The sequence below is a fragment of the Micromesistius poutassou genome (genome assembly GCF_964030765.1).
Source record: "Micromesistius poutassou genome assembly, chromosome: 3".
Classification (NCBI taxonomy): domain Eukaryota; kingdom Metazoa; phylum Chordata; class Actinopteri; order Gadiformes; family Gadidae; genus Micromesistius; species Micromesistius poutassou.
Window position 1 is genome coordinate 18053678 of NC_140273.1, and position 25978 is coordinate 18079655.

Sequence of the window (25978 nt, forward strand, 5' to 3'; positions counted from 1 at the left end):
CCTTGAGAATGTGCAGAGTGATGAGCAAGACTAATAATCCAAAGTAAAGTTTATTTTGTCAGTTACTGTATATCAAAAGTACACGACTGTACAGTACAGTACAGTCTTAAAGGCCCTTACACACACTTCCCAAATTAGCAAGGAATTACTCAAAATCCAATTATAGTGCGGTGAAAATGATAAAACCTTGATGACATGATGACATGGGGAGGGACCCCTCCTTCAGGAAGGGTTAGCAATGTAACACTAAGTATGGGCCTCTCCATCTCTGTCTCTGTCTCTGTCTCAAGGTGAAGAAGTTGGCCAAACAGTTGGATCCCCATTCTAACGGGAGGATCAACTTTGAAGACTTCTGCCACGGGGTGCTGGCCATCAATGGTAAGAGGAGAGTTTAGTTATAGGAATTCATGAAACAATGTGACGTTGAGATAAGGTTAAATTATACAGACGTTTAATGTGGATATTACTTTTCAATGTATATATTCAATTCTATGTTATCAATACTGGAATAGTCTGTGAATAAAGATAATTGTTTGTATTATCAGACGAACATATCTGTAGAACCTCTTTACAACTGCATGAAAATACATTATGCACACATTATTTTGTGTTCCTTCTTTCCTGATGTGTCAAGCACCAGACAACTTAGTTAGTTAGTGCCAGTTAAGTAACTAACCTAATGACCAATTATTCTAGGTTGTGAGCACAATCTCCCATTTCTGCCAGGAGCAGAATGGATGACTCACCAACAGCACATGGTGGACACCAATCACAACTATCAGGTAAGTCATGGTGCTTTTACACAATGCCCATTTGTGGTTAACCTAGACTCGGGCGTGGGCATGCACGCACGTACGTGTGCACACGTGTACAGTGTCATTTATCTTTAATTAGGTATAGTCCCATGTTGGGATATAGAAAGATGGTAATCTGGCTATTTTTGACACCTCTCTGCCAGCAGGGGATAAACCTAGATTAATTTCATGAGGTGAGGAGTAGATTTTGTGTGACCTACCAATCTCTGCACTCTCCATGTTAACCGGCAACCTCACACATAGCTAAGGGATGGGGACACGAATGAGTTGGGGTGCGCACATCCCACCTAGTCCTTGATGGAAAGATGGAGTCCTTCACAACATTTTCAGTTCCTTTTCAAGGGAGATATTCAGAGTGATTCTAAAAATGAAAATGTGCTTTTGCATTTTTCTCTCAACTTTGCTATAATGTAAGTTATGGGTGCAAACATAAATGTTCTAGAGTAATCAAGGCCTTGTCAAGCAACCAAAAACGGTTACAAAAACATTGTAAGATTGTAGCCAAAAATCAAATCTTTATGCATTGCTGTTGAGACCAAAATAGGTGTGTTACGTAACTAAACAATGTTATGTGTTTGCTTTTTATTAATGACTGCCCGCCAACAAAGCCAAAATCAAATCTAAAAATTACATTTATTTCAGCATAGCGCTTCTCCAGTAATGCGGTGGTGTCCTCTTTCTTTGCTTGAGCCACTGTACCTCACATTGTCTGTGCACTAAACCCCCCACTACACACAACAGCAATCACAATGCAGGAGTGGTTCTCGGCTGATCATTTTGACCCCCAGTCTTTAACTGAAGTTCAGTTTATAGATATCCGCACAGTAATTGTACCATTTCTCATTAAACGTGAATGATTCAACCGTCATGGGTCTCCGATTGTGATGAAAACATTGTTGTATACCTTTATTGTAATGGCATCATTGACATTTGTGTATTTTTATTGACAAAGCCTGCACAGCACATTTAAATTAGCAATATAATAAAACGTTCATACAGAGTAAAATAGTTAAAAGTGAATTTATAGACTGTATAGCTGCAGTCATATTTTGTTAGTTTATAAAGATAGACCAGTAGACATTATCCTTGTTTGGTTTAATTTGGCCAGCAGAGGGCAGCAGTTGGCCCTGCCGCTGCTCCAGCCTATCTTCTCCTATGTGTGTAACCCAGTCTGCCAAGCTCAGGCTATTGAGCACAAACGATGGGCCTATCCTTTCACTTGCCTACTGGGTGCAGAGGGCCTTCTGTCAAGACCTTTTGTAGCAGGAATGCCTTCCTAGCATTTCTACCTTGGATCTATCTTAGATCTATCTTAGCAGAGTCGCTTAATGGCAAAGAAGTAGTGGACATCTTGGATATGGGAATTGTTTTGTTTTAGACTGTATATTCCAAACATCATAATCATCACATCTGCAACTTGTTACCTGTTTAAACTAAAACAATTCTAAGGATGGCAAGATAAGTTCATTCTTTTGGTCCTCCTTTGATCCATTTGAACATAGATCTATTACTTGAACTGAATGATATTAATAAACTTATTATTCTGCTAAAGCTTCTCTCTGAACCCATTCTTTTAAAAAACACCGATGCATTTCCCTTTTTGAAGAGTGATAACGTTTTTCTTTCACAGCGAAAAATTATTTTAATGAGAAGCCATGTAATATTCATCAGTGAGATTCAAAGTAGGCCTACAGTCTATGAAAGGCTCAGATGCTGTCTTACTTAGGTCCTCACAGAGTTTGGGGTCAGGCTGGCTTTGGTTACGTCTGTTGTGTTGGATCATCCTAGCCATGCCTACATTATTGACGAGACAGACTCTCAGAAGCTGCCTGAAGAGCCACAACGTGACCTGTTGGACAGACTCTTCAGGAGGACGGAGTGGTGGACACTGCTTTTATATTCAGCTGTTATCTTCATCTGTTTGTCTATAAGGAAGCTTCCAGGAGGGAGATACAATCTTCTATCCCAATAAGGTACCTGTCTTGTTTGGCCCTTCCAGAATTAACCTTGTACTACAAGTGTGTTTTCTCTGGCAGTCTGTATAGAGAAGTTGAAGCTAATGAATATGTTTTGAAGACAAGTGGCTTTTGTTAGGCAATAAGTTAACTATTTAAATTCTTGTGGCAGAAAAGATGATTGTTCATTGATGAGTTGATGATCCAGAGAGGTACCATTTTTCCTTTTGAGGTAAGAAGTTAATCATGGGTAAATTCTTTGCTCTGTGCTGTTTGGACTTCCAAAGGTTGTTCTGAGAAAGTTTGGTTGCCATAGCAAGGATGAGAAGGAATCCCTGGGGTTTATTGTGTGAACACTTGTATAGTTGTACAGAGGTGTATAGTTTTGTGTTTTTGTGTGTCTGAGGGAGAGGAAGAGGGAGAGCGAGAGAAAATGAGAGGGAGAAGGGGAGAGAAACAGAGGGGAGAGTGGGGCACAAGGCAAAGAGTGAGAGGTGCGAAGTGTCTCATTATTCAGTAGCAGGAGACGATTTATGGACACACACACACACACACACACACACACACACACACACACACACACACACACACACACACACACACACACACACACACACACACACACACACACACACACACACACACACACACACACACATAAAACGGTCAAAGTCTTTGTATGGCTGTCTGTATGAGCTGGGTGGATATCATTACGTCAGTAAACGTAGCTCTCTTTAGTTTGCTCTAAAGGTCACCGGGCCCCATTCTAGACTGCCACTAGAACTCGTCAATAATGTACGCCACACTTCTCTGGAGTAGAAGGGAGGCTAGTATTACTGGATGAGCTTTCCCAACACACAGGCTCAGAGAGGCATCCAAGGTTCCTGCGTCTAATATTTTCTTCTCTCTCCCTCTATCCCTATCCCTGTGTCTCACATTTTCTCCTGTTTTTTAACTCCATTCTATGCCACACTGCAGTGATTGGCTGCAATTTCCTTGTATTTTTCCTTGTGTGTGTGTGTGTGTGAGAAGCTTTGAACATTTAAGGCAATGCTCTTTATAAATTTGTAACTCTTATTCCACCTCTTTTCATCTCTCTATTTCTCTTCACATTCCACATCAATTATCTCAAATTTGATCGTCCCCGCTTTCATGTCTCTCCGTTGGCTCCAGACCTCTGATTGTCTGAAACTGGTGATGGATTATAAAGACATAGCTTCTAAGAACATTCCTCTCAGACTTGATTAGTCCTTTGATGCAGAGGCGCTTCACCACACCTAGCCTGGCCAAACCACGCCCATCTTCGTCTTCGGAGCTGTCACACCACACTGCAGTTGATATGATTCAATTGTATACTGTCGGAACTTGATCTTTACTTTGAAACTTGTCTTAAGAGTTTCAGAAAAACATAACTGAAAAAGTCACATTAAGGAGAGTGAGACAATCGATTAGCATGTATGACTCTGGATCAATAGACTACATGTAGACTACATGTATGCCTACATTGATCCAGAGTCATGCACCACCAAGCACAATTCCTCCCAGAGAGCATTAACCACTGAATTAGATACACGGTTGACTGATGGCTTCATTGACAACCATACAGACCCGATGTCATGTGATGGAAAACGGACGGACGGCTGCTGCTGGTGTGATGCCACATGAGGGCACATTTCTGACAGGTTGTCCTGTGGAATCCAGCTCACCATGTGACTGAGGGCACACGCTGCCTTGTCTTTTTCAGCCGTTCCGGCTTTATCGTGACTTTGTTTGACGGTTTCTCCAAAAGACTGCTCCAAACAAGCACAGCACAGTGTAGCAGCTAGGGTGTTCAACTGGCAGCTAAAAGGTCTGCGTTCCTAATCCCCATGTCGGCAGCCTGTCCTGTAGCCGTCCTTTGGCAAGATGTCTAATGTACGAGCTCCTTAATGATATCTATGTGCATTTGATGTAGGTCACTTAAAAGCATACTAAATAGTATACCTGGGAAAATGCAAGGGTGGCATCATTTAGTTTTTTTCAAGGCCATAGTATCCTGGGTAAAATGAAAATAAGTCATCTGCACCTGTAATGTGGCAGAATCCTTCAGAAGTACTTAAGGATTAATCTTATAGCTTGGCCTGAGCCACATGCCCTTGATGTGATAACTGTATTTTAATAATCTGAACCTCAAAGACATGCAGGCAGGCAGTGCAGTGCTAGCACATACTACTAATACATGCTAAGGTGCAATGTGCCAGTCAAGAAGTACAGGTGCAATTAATTGCAGGTGTTGACGTATATGAGACTAACATGATATTTGAATAGTTGTCTAAGTTGTATAACAGGTTCCTGTAGCACGGGGCCGGTGTGGCTGTCGGTTTGCCTTCAGGAGATGGATTATTGACGGTTTGTTGATCTTTGCCAGCAGTTGGCCCTGGTCGGTGGGGAGCAGGCAGGTTTGACTGGGGGTCATCACACTGTATTCAAATTACTCTCTAACTTTGACTGTTCCATGAGAGAGGGGTCAACAATGGGGGAATGGGACCGAAGCCAGAGAGAACAAACTAAAGTGGGACGATGACAGTAAATAAGCAGTGACACGGGGAGGGTGGAATCGGTCCGTAATGAATGAAGGGACGATTTAAATTGAAGGGACTAAAGTGGAAAAAAAAGACCAATTAACCGACATCATTAGCTAAATTATGCCTGTATTTAGCCACTTGTATGCCCAAAATGTATGCGGTGAATAGTGCTTTGACAAAAAAGATATCCCAGGCCGTATTAACAAAGCCAATACGGTCAACGGCAAAGCTGTGTTAACCATGGTCAAACGGGAGAGAATCAATGCTAGCAATGAGATGGGCTTATTAAAACTACCACCATCAAGTCAAACTTACAGAGTCACAATTGACAGAATGGGGGAAAGTGAAAATATATTATTTCTGCGTTGGAGAGGAGAGGCTATGGAGGCAACTCCCCTGCTGTTTCCTGGCTTTAACTCTCTGGCTCAGAGACACACTAACACGCACACTTGGATGAGAGGATGTTTTCTGCAGAGACATTCAAGGACAGACCAGCAGTAGACAGATATACATGACTACTTTAACTATGTGGCTAGGCTCTCTCTCAATTCAATTCAAAAAAGCTTTATTGGCATGAGAAACAAATATTGACATTGCCAAAGCAATCTTGGCTCTCTCTATTTCTTTCATTTTATATTTATATATATATGTGGTATGTTATTTATCTGCCATTCTTTGCGTCTCCATTGCTATCTTCAATTTCCTACTTCGACAGTACCCTCTCAATACAGTACACACTCACTGGCAATGTCCCTCCTCTGCCTGTTGTTTCCCTCTCCCCTGTTCTTCATCCTCATGTCTCCATATAGCTCCACCATCTGTAGCCCAGACACAAACGCCCACCAGTGGCATTATGACTCAGTCGTTTTTTAATCTCATATTCTTCCTCTTGTTTTAGACAAACGATACTGATCATTGACTTTTGATAAGCTTGACCATTTTACACACACACGTAAGCAAGCACAAACACACATACCCCCCCCCCCCCCCCCCACACACACACACACACACTTTACACACACAGACACACACTTAACATTATACAGCTTTGCAGCTCAATGCTTATGTTTTCATCCAATATCTCTACTTGGCAGAAACTTTTTTCTGAAATACACTTAGGGGACAGCATACAAGCAATAATGGGGCTACCACAATCAACTTTAACTAAATGTACCCCATCCAAGTGCACGATAGTTGAAGAAAGTTTTAATCTGTTTTCCCTGAAGTGTGAACATAAATCAATGCTTTATGCCAGAAAAAGGATCTTGTAGTCATGTTCTACCATTGTGAATTTGTTCCACACAGCCAAGGAAAACGCTTCTGCAAAGAATTAGGTTGGGTCTTCGGGTGTGTGATGAGTGATGGGATGTGTGTGCACTAGATACAGGCTGCTTTAGCACCTGGAGGTGTGTGTGTGTGTGTGTGTGTGTGTGTGTGTGTGTGTGTGTGTGTGTGTGTGTGTGTGTGTGTGTGTGTGTGTGTGTGTGTGTGTGCGTGTGCGCACTTTGGTCTTCTTTCTTCATCCCTTTCTGCTTTGTCATTAGATTCAGTTGCTTTAAACTTCCCTGCGTGTCTGGCCACAACTCGTGTCATCTCAAAAAGACTGCAGACCATGCATAGTGGCAGCCACCCGTGATCCAATACAACAAATCAAGAACCAGGAGGGGCCCCCAACATGGGCGATGCATCACTGATACAGCTGCAAGACAGATGCACCTGAGGGATAGATATTGTATCCATGTTGTGTATGCACCTGCAAGTAGAGGCTACAGTATATACATGCCTTCACTTGCATGATAGCAAGTATATACTCGCATGCACCTGGACACACACACACACACACACACACACACACACACACACACACACACACACACACACACACACACACACACACACACACACACACACACACACACACACACACACACACACAGACCTTGATTGTTAACTGTAACACATATTGATTCACATGCCAGGGAATTATTTATGCAGTGGAATGCTTTGCCCACTAATTGGATTATACAATGGCCATTATAACACCTCAGTAAGAATGAAGTGATGGTGATAAATATCTCAATGAATGATAAGGCAAAACAGGCTTTTAGAGTATGCTTCTTTATACTTTATGAACACTGATATAGTCTAATTTATAATGTGTAATTAAAGGCATTTTGGAAATGGATTATGTCTGTGGAGACTAGCCTGCAGTTAGATAACCAATTGAATTGTACTCTAATTAGGATCACCTTAATCTAACATATCTGAGACAGATAAATACACACAAGCATACACACATACACACACAGGCAGACACACACCCACACACATAAGGATACAACGCTGTCAACTTCAATTATCTTGTCTAATGACTATTTATTAGGTAGCTCAAGCATGAAGGAACAGTAAAGACCTTATAGCGGTTACTAATGACCCGTAGCCTCTGTCCTCTAAACTGCTTAGAACAGCACTGAGACCAGTGACACATGGAGCCTGAATGATGGCTTAAGGTACAACCAATGGGATTACGTCTGTCTTAACCCAGGATTCATATGCTGCTGCATCGGAGTGTGGTGCAGAGAAATGAAGTGTTTTTTCTGTTTTATTTTTAAATCTGTCTCCCCCACCCAATCTCTTCGGTCTTCCTCTATCTCCTCTGTGTCCCTCTGCTGTTATATACTCCAACGTGTGTGTGTGTGTGTGTGTGTGTGTGTGTGTGTGTGTGTGTGTGTGTGTGTGTGTGTGTGTGTGTGTGTGTGTGTGTGTGTGTGTGTGTGTGTGTGTGTGTGTGTGTGTGTGTGTGTCCTGCTGTCTATAGTCGATGTCCAGACCCTGTCTTCTTCTTTTCAAAAGGGGGTAAAGTCAAGTGCATGCAAAAGCATTAATATCGCCTCTCCACTCCCACCTCACTACACCACCCTGCCTTGCATCTACACCTCGCTCTATTTTTCTATTTGTTTTTCTGATCTTTCTTAACTCCTGTTCGAGACTTTAGTTATGTCCCGATCAACAGAGAGTTTTTCTTCCTTGATCAGATCACTATGAATCATGTCACATACTCTTTGTTCGTCTGCCCTGTTTCTCTCCCTTTTGTGTCTTGGCCTCGTTTTTGATTACCCTCTTGACTTGTGTTTCATTCTTCTCCTTCAGGAGCAGTCTCTCCCTCTGTACCCCCACATCTCTTTCCCTCACTTTTTATCTCTCTCTGTTGTTATCTCTTGTCTTTGGCTGTTTGTTTAATGAGGTCGCTGATTGTGCTGTGATGTCGGGGTCTGAATAGAGAGGCTGTCACAGGAGCTCAATTCTAGACCACTGCTTTCTGCTGGCACACATACCAACACACGCACACACACACACAGCAGAGACAAATGCATGGACATGCACTAGCATGGATGCACGCAGTATGTTGCACACACAGTGTGTGCAGCATATTCAGTTTGAATGTGAATCAAGACTTTTGTACAGAAAACAATCTTTTGATGATGATGTGTGAAGATGTGCTGCCTCAAGACATATCTGTAGGAGAACTGTGCTCTGATAGATGCAAACATTGACATATTCACGTTTTCAAAGTCATTCTCCATTCAGAAGACGCATAGAGAAGCACAATGAGCGTAGTTATTTTACGCGCAATTATGAATTGCGTACAAACAACTCAAACAACTCAAACAACACGAGTTGTTTGAGTCGGTTGAGTCGCACTGCATTCTCACTGCAAACAAACTGCTGTGTGCTCTTGGAAGGACTTGTTTTTCTGTACCTGGGTGTGATGTGTTCACAAATGACTACGAACAAACCAAACTGCTCCAGGGTTTGGAACAGATCCAAATGAACTAGGTGTGAAGGCATTCTTACTGTATGTAGTAGTAGTAGTAGTAGTAGTTTGGTGGACATGGCAGGATTCTGGTGTTTTCTGTTTGTTTTGGAAAGGAAAGTGTCAGTTAATACCACTTAATACCACTAACCCTATATTTTATACAGATTCATATATTGGCCAAATAAAAAGTAATGAAGTCAGTGCAGCATTGGGTTTAAAAGGGCACAGCACACATGGCAGAACCCCAGGGTTTCCAACAGAAAGAAGATAAGCTGGAGGGGGGCAAGTTCTCCCAGAGAGAAGCAATCAATCAATGTGATGCCATCCCATCACTTTACTGCATATGCAAATTAAAAGCTTATATAAAATATATTGGCAGACATATATTCTTTTTTTGGTGGCGCCAGCATAATTTCAGTCAGTGGCAGTTGAACAATCAGTGCCTTGCCATCTAGTTTCCTACTTGACAATGTCAATGCAGCTTGTCTCATCTGGTTATGTAGCTTTCTTTATGTGACTGTAGTCTTTCATGGTAGTTAGAAACCCAGAAGCATCCGGACACCACAATAACCCAAGAGGACGTGAAGTGAGAGGCCATACTGAATGCTGTGTGGTATATATGCCCCTCGTGGAGCATTTTATTCTTCCTCTTAGCTGTTATAACTGGCATGCCTTTTTTCCCAATAAGGGAGACATTGGTCAGGTTGTCAAAAGTAAACAATTGGAACGTTTGGACTAGGATGGGTTTCAATGGTTACATGGTGATGAAAGCATCATCATTTCCATCTACCCCCAACTATTTGATTCAGTTTTGTTATCTTTCTTCTCTCCAACTTGTCTCTACCTCTGCATCTCTCTCACTTGACACTCTACCCACTCACTCACTCAGGCTGTCATTGATCCGTCATTGCATTGCTGTCCCCGGGTGTCTGGTCACAGTGTGATTGATGAATGAACGTGTTATTGATTATCTTGTCTTTGATCTGCTAGTCAGTCAGCTGTAAGCATGGTCTGGCTATATCAGCAACATGAACCCTGTCTACCATGGATGAACACATGGAGTAGAACTATAGTAAGACCACCTGGAACTTAACGCTGTGTTTTTTCAGGGTTGTTATGTTATTTAGATGATGTTGTTGTAATGTAATGTTCCTCTGATTTCCCTTAGGCTAGAGCCTAATTGCATGGTTGTACAAGTGATACTTATACAATTATGTCATTGTCTAATCACAGGTTTTACAGTGATTGTTCATCAACATCTCTAATTAAGTTACCGCTAAGCCATCAGTGGCATACTGAAAATACCTACGTATGAATGTAATAAGGAAATGGTTCATGTTTGTCTAATTGTCTAATCACAGGTTTTACAGTGATTGTTCATCAACATCTCCAATTAAGTTACAGCTAAGCCATCAGTGGCATACTGAAAATAACTAAGTATGAATGTAATAAGGAAACAGTTCATAATTGTACATTATGTTTGAATTGTCATCCATGGCTGTACAGGTCTGTGTTATACAATCTGTGTTTGATCCATCACTATCAAGTTAATCAACAAAGATTGCCCAGAGAGGGGAAGAGACAAAAAATAAGCAGACTAAAGCAAACATCTAAAATATTAAAGTTATGGGAAATATTCCAAATGCAGGGATCTTTTTTTGTATTGCATTTAACAGCATATGTGATGTAATCAAGTGCAATTCTTGGTATGTCCAACGAGTTCCATCCTATTTTGACGTTGATGTTTTTGGGATAGGATCCATGTAGCATCAGAACGATCCAACATCTGTTAAATAAGGTTGAAATAAGGTTAAATATGGCTCAATTGAAGTACATTATAATACAGAGACAGGGCAGTAACACATACCATTCACCATTCAGCCCTAAGTAAGACGATTGCAAACAACCGACACATCTCGCTATTCTGTATATTGGTGTGGTACTGTCCCCTCCCTGAAAAATCATTGAAAACACCATCAAGGTCAAGTTTAAACTCTATTCAATTATGGTCTATTTTTGACCCAATCACAGTGGAGGTTCTAATATCACCTCATGTGTTGCTGTCTTTGTCATGTTGCATTAGCTCTAATCACCACTTATGTTACCGCCCCATGACCTACATCTGACATGCACTTGTAATGAGACGCGTGAGGAGGTGCCCATGACCTCTATGGGCAGGCATAGTGCCGCGTAAAATGTGGGTCTGTGGTCTTTCTTTTACTCTGCTTTGCCCATGCATGATTTAGAGAGTTGGTGTTCAAGGCCTCTTAGTATGAGAGTAGGTTGGCTAAGAACACGGGAACTGGGGAGACCAACCCTACCTTGTGGAGCATATAACAATCAATAATATATATAACTGGATCAGACCATAGGTTGGTTTCTTTCTTTTCTCTTACTTGTATCCAATTAGTTTGACAACCCACTATTTGGCTTTGTTGATGGCTTTCATCTTCAGATCAAACCTGTCCGTTCAGTTCAGACACACAAGGGGAAACTGACGGTACTGCAATGAACGTCTCTCCTCTCTTTGAGGAGTCAAAGGCTGACGTTTCTCTTTCTTTCTTTCTTTCTTTCTTTCTTTCTTTCTTTCTTTCTTTCTTTCTTTCTTTCTTTCTTTCTTTCTTTCTTTCTTTCTTTCTTTCTTTCTTTCTTTCGGTTATTATTGAACGCCAATGAATAGGGGCTCTCAATTTTTTATATATATTGAAGACATTAATGAGCAGAGGCACAGAAACAAATGTAGTATTTACAGAGTCAAAAAAAATATGTGGCTATTTTTATAGGCATTAAGGGTTGGATATACTGACTAATCTCTAGTCTTAAAGGCCCCATGGGGAATGTGACATTGTCGTGATGTTTTTATCGTACTGCCCAGCAATGGAAAAACAAATGGAAGTCCTTCTTGATGTTGTAACAACTAGGGTTAACCAGGCTTATCAAATGACTTACTCTTTGTTATTTTACTGTCTTGCTGCTGCTGACATTAATTTGTTTATGAATTTATATTGTCCAACCTGATTTTGGGGAGTGGCCCTGCCTCATTGTTCTGCTTTAATTGAGCATTATAAATGCTTGGCTTAAGAGTTCAAATCTATGTTACCGTACCTGGATAATGACCGGTTTCTTCAAAAAGAAATATGCAAATAAGTCCCCCCGTGAAGTCCAAAGCACACGCAGTTCAAATTTCAATTCATATACTGTATATAGTGTGGCGCAAAAGTAAATAGAATCAAATTGTTTTCAGAAAAGCATAACAAAAATTAAAATTGTAAAACAGGATTTAGCTTCTGGACATCGCTGGTTGTGCTAAACTAACCAATAGGATTATTAAGAAGTTATTCCATTCTACTTTACTTCACTTGAAATTCACATTACTTATTTCTTAAATATACAACTCATGCAGAAATTGTTGTCATAATAAGCATTTGTTCCTCAGACTTCCTAATTCTCCCAAGACATTCGAGACCTCAAGTCTTTCTAAATTAACATAAGAGGAGCGGGCTGACTTGTTTCACTCCCAACAACTCATTCTCCATACACACAAACAGCCTATTAAGTGTGCCCAGAAGAGTATTCCTACCTCCTTTATGTGTGACCAGCACCTGCTCCTTCCCTCTCCCATTCTGTTTGAACCATGAGAGCAAACCCAGCACAACAACGACTTCAATGATTTCCCAACCATAGTTTCTAGGCAGATATGGCTTGTGTTCCTTTGCGCTCACTATATTGGCCTGGGTCAGTCATAACCATTGTTTCTCAGCAATTACCCTCATCAGTTCTTCTTCATTGCACACCTTTGCTGAAGAGTAATCTAATAAATCCATTCCCTCACTGAATATAATTACACTAACTGTGTTGGCAGTGGTGAAGCATTGGCCATAACTCTGCATGCTGGCATAGGGCAGGTATTGTGGAGGAAGTGTCTCTGTGCACGTGTGTGTTGCAGGGAGTGGGAATAAGGAGACAGCTTTCTAACAAATAGCACATAAACAGACGTGTGCCTGCCTTTGGTTGACTGGCAGCCTTACAAAGTGAGAGAGAGGATGGTGGTGCTGGTGCTGGGGGTCTCTAAGTAGGGAGGCTGCATTCCTTTCCGCATAATAACCCAATTTTACCCCAGCCTACATGACTCCTTTCATCCCCTCCACCTCTCTTTCCCCGTAACTCTGAGTCACTTCACTAGCGCAACAATCTCTAGCGTGCAGAGCATAAAGGCTGCTGTAGCTCGTACAGAATTGTATCCACAGATTAGTGGCGCTGTATGAAGCTGTGTGTAAGTATCATACAGAGAGAGAGGCAGAGAAGGAATTGGTCTTCTGATATTGCCTTACATTTAGCTGAGCAGTTGTTTCATCTTCTTTTAGAGTAAATATACCATCCAGTTTGTTATATACTGCCACGGATTCAACAGACCTTTGCATATCAGTGGAAGCCATCTTGATCATCATATCAGACCCACCCCATATCAGATACGCGTTTGTGATTGGCCCGACCCGGGCCCGGTCGGCTGGAATCTGTCTGAGCGGGAGAGGGGCCGGACAACCTGCCAGATAATAAAACATGAGCTTGCAGCTTCATCTGGTTCCCAGGCTACCGGATATCAGCTACCTTCAGCACTCTCCTTGACACGTCCATCCATCATAAAGATATGTAGACTTTGTATCATGTACAACAATGTCAACTTGACAACATAGCTATGTAGAAAAGTGAGTTTGAAGAGCATATGTTGAATACGAGAAGGCATTGCTTCAATGTGAAACATGTTTGTCTGTGGTTCTTTTTTTTGTGTGTCTACCAAGCCATCCAGAGTCAGGATGACCGGTGTATCAGAATGTGGAAAGCACCCAGGTTGAACCAGTCTCTGATTGAAGCGGACAGTTCACTAATGGAATACATTATGACAACACTTAACATAGATGCTGAACAGTGTTGCAGGGATGTTTATAATATGGCATTTAACAAAGACACATTGCTTAATAAACAAAATGCCCTCATAGTTTGGTCACTGCCTTTACACATACATTTGTAATTTGTACATTTGTCAGCAGAGAGAGAGAGAGAGACTCTCTCTCTGCTGAATAATTACTCTGAGTTCAACATTAACCTGCCATATAGAGGAAGTAGGAGAGGAAAGAGGAAGCACTAAGCACAAGAATGACCTTTAGACATGGTGATATAAAGGCGAACTAGAGCAATAGAAGCAGGTATCCACAAAGAGGAGAACTGAACTCGGTTGACTGGTTAAAGAAGCGCTTGACTGTATTTGCCTATTGCCACTATAAGACACAGACGGGCCATGTCCCTTCTCCCTTATGACTGCCTAGTTTCTCCTCCTAACAGAGTGTACTTTGGGAGCTGCTGCCGCGGCATCACTGGAGAGAAGCCCTTTAAGTGGCGACAATGTGTCACTTGGCCGCTCCTTCCTGCTCCCCGCCGCAGCCAGCGGCTCTGTCCCTAGCAGGCAGACTGGAGGCGGGGTTTCATATGCAAATATGGCCTGAGTGGGCGGCAGCCCCGAGAAGAGTGCTCAGCAATGTGAGGAGCCACTCGGTCCCGCCCACCCATGCCTGTTGCTAAGCAACCGCCCCACAGGAGGAGGAGGAGGTGAGGGAGGAGCCATGAATCCAACAACTGTTGCCTGATAGGCAGTGCTGTCCACCAGTGTGTTTGCAGGCAGCCGGCGTACCAGCCAGAGAGTAAGGGAAAAGTGTGTTTTGTGTGTGCCTGTGTTTGTGCGCGCGCGTGTGTGTGTGTGTCCGTTTGTAGTGGCAGTTGCAGTCTATTGGCGTAGGAAGATTCAGCCAAGCCAGTGCAGTGTTCCTAATAGGAGAACACCACCGGCTTTTCTCTCTCTCTCTCTCCCTCTCAGTCTCTCTCTCTTTCTCTGGACTATTGGATTTGGACTTCCCTGTGGACTATCCCTGCGCGGTAGAAGGGTGCATCTGCTCTGGTGCTGTGTTTAGCGTGTGAGCGTGTCTGACCGGAGGCGGCGGGACACTGGCTCTCGTGTGTGGGGCGGGTGGATGAGTTCAGCTGACCAAGGCTTCGCTGGTGGAGCGTGGGGGCAGGGGAGACATGGAGCCCCCCACCTACTAACACACGGGGTAAGAGAGAGAGAGAGAGAGAGGAGGGGGGGGGACTGCACCATGCTAACTGGGCTAACAAGGGGGAGCCGTGTGTGTGTGCGTGTGTGCGTGTGTGTGTGTGTGTGTGTGTGTGTGTGTGTGTGTGTGTGTGTGTGTGTGTGTGTGTGTGTGTGTGTGTGTGTGTGTGTGTGTGTGTGTGTGTGTGTGTGTGAGCGTGAGCGTATTCATGTGGGTTAAACATGGAGGAAAGTCATAAGTAGTGCTTGATAGAACAAGCAGCATGTTAAATGATTGCAGTGAAGGTTGGTATGTATGCGTGCGTTTTGTCATGTCTGATATATTCGTGCCTGCCTCACTCCCCCTATTTCCTTTCTCATTTTCACTCTCTGTCTATTTCACACCACAATCTCACACCATCTGTCTGATCGCATATATCTTCTACACTCCTCTCTTCATCTCCCCTCTCTCGCTCTCGCGCTCTCTGTCTCACTCTGTCTCTCTCTGTCTCTGTGCTCTCTCTCCCTCGTCGTTTCTCGGCCCATGCGGACAGTTCTGTTTCGGTTCAACATCTCCCTGACGGTAATGGGATTAATTAGGAGCCCGGTTGGAGAGAGGAAGGCTGACATATAGAGTACAACCAGAGAATGACGCAGGGCATGTGAGGGGAGAGGCACCGAGACACGGAGAGCAAAGCAATGCTCGGGGAACCCGCTGAGGGCGAGATATATAGAGAGAGGGAGAGCAAACCAGCTAGTGTTGGTCTTCTTACAGCAACTGGACTGAGGTGAGCGCACTTTTCCCTGCGGCACTGTGCTATGTTTGCATCTGCTTCTGTGTGTGGTACAAATAGTGAATACAAATTCTGTACTTTGACTATGCTGCTTATCGTGTCAGGGACTTTTAAGGTTCAGATTGTACGAAAAAACAGGGACAAATTGAAATATCTGTTGAATTTGTCAATTTCATACAGGATGATCGTGTGTGTGTGTGTGTGTGTGTGTGTGTGTGTGTGTGTGTGTGTGTGTGTGTGTGTGTGTGTGTGTGTGTGTGTGTGTGTGTGTGTGTGTGTGTGTTTTAAAGTAGAAGTAAAATCGGGCTACATTGGATTGGTTACATTACAGGACAGCACATTGTAAACAGCCACAATATTCCCATGGACTTTAAACTGGGTTTGCATCAACCCTCATATCTGTATGTACATAAAACAGGTGCCATGGTGAGGATGAGGAAACTATGAGCTGGCTATTTCTGTAGCCTCATTTGTTTTCTAAGCGTTTCTTCCTGTATGAATTTCCAGTATAATAAAATTATCTTGAGTGTAAAGACCAGGTTATGCTCTTTATTCCCGACTTTACTTTTTTAAATGTAGTTTTAACTCCCAAAATCTTTAGGACAGGGTTTTGTTTACGTGTCGTTGGAATCTTCAAACAAAAAGCGACGTCCAAACAAGCCTTCGCAGACCTGTCGGATGGTCCCACTGTGTGACCTGACATTACATAATAAGCTGTACTTGGTCTTTAAAAGGAAAAAGATACCTCTATTGTTCCGGTACTGAACTCCTTTAAGAGCATTCCTGCCTATTGTTAAACCTCCGTATGTTGTTCCCAGATTGGCCCGGGTCATTTGATATGGGTGCCTGTGGAGGATAGGGATCCCTTGCTCCCTGTTTTAGGGAGTATTTACAATAAGTCGGTCTACAATAACTAGATTAACTGTGCTGAGCTGGTCTGGATGAATGAAGTATAATCCACAGCACTACCAACCCTCCCTTGCTGCTCTGTCCCTGTGCAACAGGTTGGTTCTCTCAATGATGGAAAGATGGTTATTCTTATCACACACTACCCCCTGCTTGCTGAAAAGATTTGTTATTTGTGTGTTCTTCATTCTCCTATACTCCTTCATTCTATGAATGAAGGAGTATATTTTCTTTACTTGGATCGTATGGACTCATATTATTTATGTACTCTTTCTCTACCGTTAAAAGATACATTTGTGTGCACAAGGGATGCAAGGTTCACATTTTATCATCATTTGTTTTTCTTTGAGTCCTAGAAATAAGGGAATTCTCCCCAAGTCAGAACATTTAGCGTCTGGTCCGTAGCAGTGGAAGAGTGATTAGGACTGAACTGTGGGAGCCTTTTCTCATGCCAGCGAGGTCAGGCAGCTGTAGTGGAACGGGGGTCAGACCACCTGCTGAGTGTCTGCCACGGCTGCGGCCACCACCACACTGGGAGGCCTCGGTCTCACCCACAGCCGGCCGACCCTCCAACACACACACAATGGAGCTGGTGACAAACACAGGAGAGAGGGCGGTGGGGGGCTCGTCAGTTCAAGAGGACAACAGTGAAGCGTCGGTTGAGACGAGAGCATTGAGGTTATTTGAGTTGTCAGAAGTTGATTCCACACACAATCCTCAGGGAGTTTATGGAAAAGCATTGTGTCTCTGTTGTGGTTAATGCTAATTCTATATATGCATGGTTACCCATAATCTGATAATCTAAGCAACGGCAATAATGAGAGGAAATATCCTCATCTGAGTCGATTGCGTCTTTATTGTGGATTTGTAACTCTGTGGCTTCATTGTTTTAGTAAGAAGAAGTAGGCTGAACGGTGTGGCTGGTTAAACACGATCAGTTGCTCCACACTTGTTACTCATAGTTGGAACAGGTGGGTGAAACCTAAGGGACCAACAGATTAACCTACGGACGCAGTCGTTGAATGGTACACAACAATAACATGCATGCAGTAACATGCATGCAATCACACCTAGTCTGTGTTGGGCGTGACACCGTCAGCTAACAACTGCACTAAGAGACTTAGTACAGGATTAACTCACACATACATTGTGTTTCTCCCTAGCTTTCATTTGCGTTCTCATGCGTGCGCACACGCAAATATTGTTTTGTCTTTCTAAGATAGTATCACATTTGTATCGGTTGACATTTCCCAAAGGCTCACACAAACACGTATCTGTTTTATATTTCCAAATAGTATCACTTGCACTGTCCAAAAATGGAAGGGTCATGAACACACACACACCCGCGCACACGCACCCAAACGCTCGCATAAAAAATACACACGTACACGCGCACGCACACACACATGCGCGCATAAAAAATGCACACACACGCACGCATAAAAAAAACACACAAAGTAAAGGTTAGGTTACCTTTTTCATTAGATCCCTGGCTGTATGTGTGTTCTTACAAAGTAAGTAAATAAATACACCAATGGCAAAGTAACTCGCAGAAACACGCGCGCGCACACTTGTGCTCCAACAGTTGCGTGTCATCCTGTTCTCTGACACCAGCAACGGTTGGGCCTGTTCTTCATGGTTCTTGCCATCCATTTTGAACTACGTTTCACTGACCATGGCATTTTGAATGAACGCTGTGTGCGTGTGCATGTGCCTGTGGCGTGCGTTCCCTCCACAATGTTCCAAGTGTCTCCAGTACACTTCTCCTCCCTACATTGTCCTCTGTTCCCGGACTACATTCCTTGTAACCCAAGCAGTTACCTGCTCCCCCTGGGCCCTAGGTGGAGGCAAACGTGTGTGTGTGTGTGTGTGTGTGTGTGTGTGTGTGTGTGTGTGTGTGTGTGTGTGTGTGTGTGTGTGTGTGTGTGTGTGTGTGTGTGTGTGTGTGTGTGTGTGTGTGTGTGTGTGTGTGTGTGTGTGTGGAATCGGGTTGGTTGGTCCACCTGTGCTGAAGGGGTTTCAATGCGTGCCAGTGTGTTCCTTGGGGCTGAATGGAGAGGGAGGAGCGTGGAGGCTGAGGACGTTCTCACACAGGGCAGTTTCAGTAGGGAGGCTGAATGTCTGTCTTGTGTTGGCAAGGCTCTCGTATCCACACTCTTGCCTCACAAAGTAACGATACATGATGAGTCATTAGTTCTTTGGTTGTGGTGTGTGTGTGTCTTTGTTGTGTGTGTTGCGTCAGAAGAGTAGCTTTCATAAGCACTGATTTTTCACAGTAGCGTGACTGAATCAAAACTGATGTAGTCACAGACAGACAGACAGTCAGACAGACAAAAATGAGCAGAGTGAGAATAGTGTGGGAGAAGAATGGATAACCGATAGCAGAAAGGGAGAGACGGAGCAAGTGAGAGATGTCGAGGGGCGGTGAATGGAAAAATGCGTCGAGCCTCCTACCTCGAGTCACATTATCTCTTCTTTTCTCCCTTTCTTTACTACACTCATCCTGTGTGTTGGTGGAAATTGCTCTAGGGATTCAGCATCAAGCCAAATTCGCGCCAAAGTAAAAAAATATGTACTCGAGCAAACCCACGAATGCGGTGAATTCACATCGCTGAATGAGCTGAATTTGTGTCGCTGAATGAGGCAAATTTGCGTAGTTGAATTTTGGAACCATATTCCGTTCCACAAACACACAGATAGTTTGGCACTATTTTCACTATTTTCTTAATGCCTCGCTGATCGGTTGTCCTCCTCATAGACTACCCAGCCAGAAGCAGCGGGTGTATTAGTGCGGCAGTGGCATATAACAGGTAGCCTAATAATCACCATCTTGTTGTGTTGTTACTGTCACTCGTTTTGAGTAAGCAGCTGCTCTGAACACATTTTACATGCATTTTTGGAAAATAATTATTAAAGTGTACTCTCCTCACATGAACAGTAGCTAGGCCTGTAAATGCAAGTCACTGGAAGTAGCGAACGGAAAAGCAAACGCTAACTCAGCAAACCTTCCTCCTGGACTCTTAATGAGGGATTTGGAATTACACGACTGGTCTGAATCTGGGTAAGACGGGTAAATGCTAATGTACAGATATCTTGGCGTATCCCTCGTATTTTTAAACAAACATCAATGCTGAACACCAGCTCAGTGGGCATGAGTCATCTCTAATCGCGTATCGGCTGTCCACTCACAGTTCCAGAGTGCAATGCTTTATTTATATTATGTTTGAAATTCATGAGAGCAATCTGAGAGCCTCTGCTTTGTTCCACTACTACTGCCAAGTCACGGTGAGACCTAAAGCCGGCTCCTTCTCTATCCTCCTAAACTTGAATCGATAGGGCCTTGAAATGCACGTCCGTCCACATAATGCTCTGCCCCACAGCAGCCGGGCAGGTTAATGATTTGCTCAGCAGTAAAAGTGTATTGACCCTCTGGCCCTCAGACAGGCTAAGGCAGAGACGGGAGGGAGAGGCCATTATTCGGCTTTCCCATGTTGTTGTTGTTCAGGGTGATAAAATATGTGTCGGGACAGTCCCGTTTTTGGAAGGGTAACAACAAAATAATGGTGTGTGTGTGTGTGTGTGTGTGTGTGTGTGTGTGTGTGTGTGTGTGTGTGTGTGTGTGTGTGTGTGTGTGTGTGTGTGTGTGTGTGTGTGTGTGTGTGTGTGTGTGTGGTTTCTTTTTTCCAATTTGTTTAAATTCTCTGCAGTAGTTTAATATTGCTGTTGTTTTAACATTGCATGTAATGGTTAAAAAAAGGTTTTTAAACTTCCAATGTCAGTGTGCATGTGAAGACTCTTTGGAAAGGTCCTGTTTTCTAAGAATACCTTCTGTGCCTCTGCAACAACTGAGCACTGTTTTGGGGGGAATCAGTAGAGGAAGTTAGCCCAAGAGAGTGTGGCTGGCAGGTACTGTGGCAACAGGCAAATCAATTCAGGCAAATCTGTCTCTGTCTCTATGTCTTTGTCTGTGTCTGTGTCTCTGTCTGTGTATCACTTTTGTCTGTATCTTTTTGTTACCCCAACAGACACAAACATGAGCATGTTATTCAAAGCATACTTCTTGTTCAACACTAAAGCAAAGCAGTCATAGAAAAACAATATGTTCATTTACACTATTAATACAATGCATGATAAAATAGATTGATACACATTTTATACAATATATAAGACACTATGTACATTAACAATATAACTACACTGTTAATATATAATACTTTATGTACACTAACACACTATTAATACAATAGTTAATACACTATGTATATTTCAACACTATATACACTATTAATACAATACAATATGTACATACATCATAGACTATGTACACTATCAATTTGTGTGTGTGTGTGTGTGTGTGTGTGTGTGTGTGTGTTCTCTCCTTATTTTGAAGCAGGAATCTTTCATCTTCTGGCTTGGCTCTGGTCACACTGCAGAAGTGGTTTCAAGAATGATGACAGCAAGTGCAACTGTGTTGGATGTGAAGACTAATGAAAAATACAGTTGAAAATACTCTTTGTTAGCTAATAATAGCTACTATAGGTATCACATTACCACCACATTACCACCTAGATATAATTGTTCATTTGAGGAAAGGACACATTTCCGTGTCGCATGAGCCCTTTCTGCCCGGACACTTTGGGTAGGTCATCGGCAGTGATCTATGGACAACGTCACTGCAGCCAATGCAAATAGTGCTGGGTGCCTGCGTAGACCGGCTCCTGTGTAAACACAGCAGAGGGCAGGGCCTGAAGAGTTCAACGGGACACACGGCTACTGTACATATGCAGGTCACTGCACACACTGAACTGTGGGGCAGAACTTCAGTACCAACATACATGCAGTTACATAACATATATATAAAAGTGATTATTTAACATGTTTTGTTTATTTTTTTTGTGATCATTTTTTTTATTGTTTACATTACAAACAGAAACAATAAGTACATTACGAGACAGAACAAAGAACAAAAAACAAAAACAAACAAGATAACAAAAATGAAAGATCCCAAGGAGAAAAGTGACAAACCCAGCCGCCCCCTACTCTCCCTCCCTGGTTCAAGACCCCCCACTAAGTGAACAGAAGACTAAAAGACGTTAACATGTTGTGTTTATGTGCTGTAAACGATCTACATCTGAAGGTCAACAGTAAACACATGTTCAGAAGAAGAATATATTATCTTGAAAATGTTGGATTTCATACCTCTCTCTTCTGTCTTTATTGTACACATTTACTTGGGTACCGTGTAACGGCGACTACATAATTGTTTTCATTATTATCAGCATGTATCATGTATGAGCAAGGCATATTCTAGGGTGTTTGGGAGTCTGGTTTGGCGTTTTTAAGATATGCCACCTACTAAGCCACTTCAGATAGAAAATACATTGTTTAGAACAGGAGAGGAAAAACCTAGAAGAGACTGCCTCAAACAAAGTATCTTGAGGTGGCAAGTAGAGCCTGACCGAGACTGGATTTAAGGAGTTACATTTATGCTTTTATCCAAAGCGACTTACGAGTTGATACCTATGTATGGAGTAAAGAACTACCGATATCGATTTATACAGCAATATTTAAAATATTGATATATCAACAGTTATTTGTTAAAAAAAAAAAAAAAATATATATATATATATATATATATATATATATATATATATTACATGGCTCTTCTCAATGCTGTGGAATGCTCTGTTCACTTGCATGGGCCTTACCGACTGCCGGTGGTGAATTATTTTTCAATAATGACCGTTGCTAAGCAAATAATGACCGCTGTCAAGGAAAGTAGAGCGATTCACGTCTTTCGTATCACTCCGCAAGTAATCCGGAACCTTATCAACCCCAGCGGATTGGGTTGCTAAGCGACGTCAATGTCTTTGGTGGACTATTTCTCTGCTGATCAACACTACGAATGGTAATTGTAAAAAGACACTGTGTGAAGTTATTTTTTTGTTTTGGCAAGTAGCCGTGTAATAAGCGGGATAATGTATAGAATGTCGGTCATTATCGGGAAATAAGCCCTGAAGGGGCTTATTTTAGATAATGACCGGCGTTCTATACATTATCCCTTACATAATATATCTATATATCTTGATCGTGGTATCCTGGGGGTGGAGCAGCTCCTTGGGATTTGCTGCTCACCCTCCAGCAATGCTTTGGGCCACTGCTACATCGCATTAATAACATGAGCTAAAGGGACCAATGACCTGTAGTATGGGGAGGACCTACTGACCTTCACACAGAACATGACGTAATACTGTTGGTGTTGGGAGTGTTTACGTGGATGTGCTCAGTTAAAGCATTTAGAGGTTCAACAACGACGGTAGAGGATTTATAAAGAGCTATATACATCAACGCTATTTCATCGGCAACCATACACCGGTACGATCTATCTGTGATTGGCCAATATCGGCCGATCACAGATCACTCGGGCTCCAGGGACATGGTGTATAAATCGAGAGGAGCAGACGGCAGCAAATAAACCGCTTGTACTACACAGCCAACAGCACCTCAGAGGGCGAGCGTCTCGCTGTGTTTGTGCTTTTAGGAGCCAAAATCACAGAGCACGGTGTTGTCTGGGTTGCCAGTCATTACACCAAGGGATTCCCATGAAACCAGCAGTGGTCTGCACACAGAGGTCGAGCTAACCTGTAATTGCACAGCACCTAAACATGAAAATGCATGATTACATACACACTTTGGATGGATGCAGATGTACACATATGCCCTCTTCCTTTAAACAACTCGTAATGAACACAGGCACATGCACACACGCACTTTGTTTGCAGGCTCGTCTCATGAGCAACTCATGAGCGTCAGGCACACCTCAAAGTGATTCCCGTACATCTCTCCCTTTCTCTCTCACTCTCTCACTTGAAGCTGGTGCTGTTCTGTTGTTGAGTCAGTATCCTATGACTGACACCGTTGGGTGTCAGTCAAGCAGAAAGTTAAAGAGAGAAAACGTGGTAATGTTGTGAAGGTGCGTTTGGTTGTTTTGCCGGATATATTTGTGCCTGCCCCACCCCCCTCATTTCCTTTCTGATGTTCACTTTCTGCCTCTTTCTCACCTCTCTCTCTCTCTCTCTCTCCTCTCTCTCTCTCTCTCTCTCTCTCTCTCTCTCTCTCTCTCTCTCTCTCTCTCTCTCTCTCTCAGAAAGTGCTGTTCTGTTGTTCAGCTTGTCAGGTGACATCCTATGGCTACACCGTTGAGTGTAAGTCTGTGTGCACAAAGTCGGAGGTTGAAACAGACTAAGTGAACAAAGCACAACTTAATTGTATGCTGTGGTTGGAAACATATGGTAATAATCTCGTAAAGATCATACAAAACACACTGTTCGTTTTACTGGTAGGGAGCAATTTAGAGCAAGTTCCTTTGTGGTAAGGGAGATAAAAAGCCTTAAATTGGACCGTATAATCGGTCTCCCTCTGTTCTCTCCTCCTCAGATTCCTCTCTCTCCCCCATCTCCCCCTGTCTCTCCTCCCCCCCCATCTCCCCCTGTCTCTCCCTCCTCCCCGTCTCTCCCTGTTCTCCGGGTCAGGCTGAGTTAAATGTCATGTTCTGCTTGCGTCAGGCTGCATTGATATTGTTTAAGTGGAAGGCAATATGGAGGGTAGAGCTTTGCTCTAAATTGCTCTAAAATTCAGTTAGAATATTCGCTCTAAAAAAAACTCATATATTCGAACTATTCAAATATCTATATTTGCAAATTATGTCAATGACATGCATTACGTCAATAACAGGACAAACTAATACAACGAGACATAACTACTTGTATAGGTAGTTTATTTAAGTTTAAACATATTTGACAACGTATTACCTACACAAAAATAAGTAAGCCTAAATGAACTAATGGCCAAGACCGCAGACCTTGCTCTCTTTTTCTCTCTCTCTCTCTCCGCTCCCCCTCACTCTCTCTGCGCATACTGGTTTACATAAACAACAACAACAAACAAATGCTGAGTGCTGATCAAGAGTTTTGTGCAAGCAATTTAAGGTCCCGACTCTTGTCCCAAATATGGCAGGCTTCATTCAGTGATTCAGTGATTCACCTGCGGCGGCTGCCGGGTGTGTGTTTTTCCACATTCGAATATTAATTTTCACCTTTGAATGTCTGATTTTAAAAACTATTTGAATATATATTCGAATTTAGAATATTCGTTGACAGCCCTAATGGAGGGTGACTTGTGGCTTCAGAATTCATAACCTGCTTTGTCCGTGAGTTGTTTGTTGTAAGGTTTAAATATCTTGCGAACTTAAAAGTAAAAAGTGTCTCAACTACTCCTAATGCATCATGTTTAATTCAAATAAAGTATAGTCTAATGACAGATCCTCCTCCCCTTTCCTCTCGGCAGTGCGGTGAGGAGTCGCGGGCGCGTCCCATCATCATGTGCACGCGGGCCAGTTCCGACACCACCACTGAGGGTCGGCTCTGCTCCCGGGACGAGGAGGAGCTGGAGGAGGAGAGGGAGTCGGACAGGGACAGCGCGGTGGGGAGCACCCAGGGCTCGGACAGCTCCGAGGGGCCGGCCCGGCCGGGGGACAAGGAGGACTCCCTGGGGGAGCTGTTCATCCCCACACACAAGTGAGTCAGGGGCTCTGCAGGGGGCCGGGGCTGCTGCTCTCTCAAGGGCTGATTATGGGCCCACGTTCCCGCAACGCAAGGGGGTCACGGACCCCTCACGCCCTTGTGGACCCTCCTTGCGTCCACCGCAAGAAGGGCTGACGTGCGCCTCCCAAAAATTGTAACCTTCCGTTGAGGCGACGCAGCCGCAAGGGCTGTGATTGGTCCGAACCCGACGCAGAACCATAAAGGGTGAAGCGTCTGCGTGGTTATTGCGTTGCGTGAACGTGGGACCATAATCAGCCCTTCAGATAAACACCAACATAGCAGGACATTATCAAGTAGAAGTGAAAAGAAATGTCATTCATTTAAATGATTAATGATACATAATGATAAATATGTAGATTAATTAATATGGTAATGAAGTCATTTTAATCAAATCAATCAATATAGCTCAGTACCATGCTGAGACTCTGTCCGAATGATTTAA

General features: G+C 43.0%; 1 protein-coding gene across 1 annotated transcript in view; it reads left to right on the plus strand.

Moving 5' to 3' along the window:
* The window catches only part of rab11fip4b (RAB11 family interacting protein 4 (class II) b), a gene marked incomplete at its 5' end in the record, with an annotated part of 44773 nt that overhangs the window by 2115 nt on the left and 16680 nt on the right, over nucleotides 1-25978 (plus strand). The window contains 4 exon segments of the mRNA XM_084465196.1: nucleotides 291-378; nucleotides 697-782; nucleotides 25280-25509; nucleotides 25511-25651. Coding sequence (XP_084321322.1) covers nucleotides 291-378; nucleotides 697-782; nucleotides 25280-25509; nucleotides 25511-25651 — 545 coding nt within the window.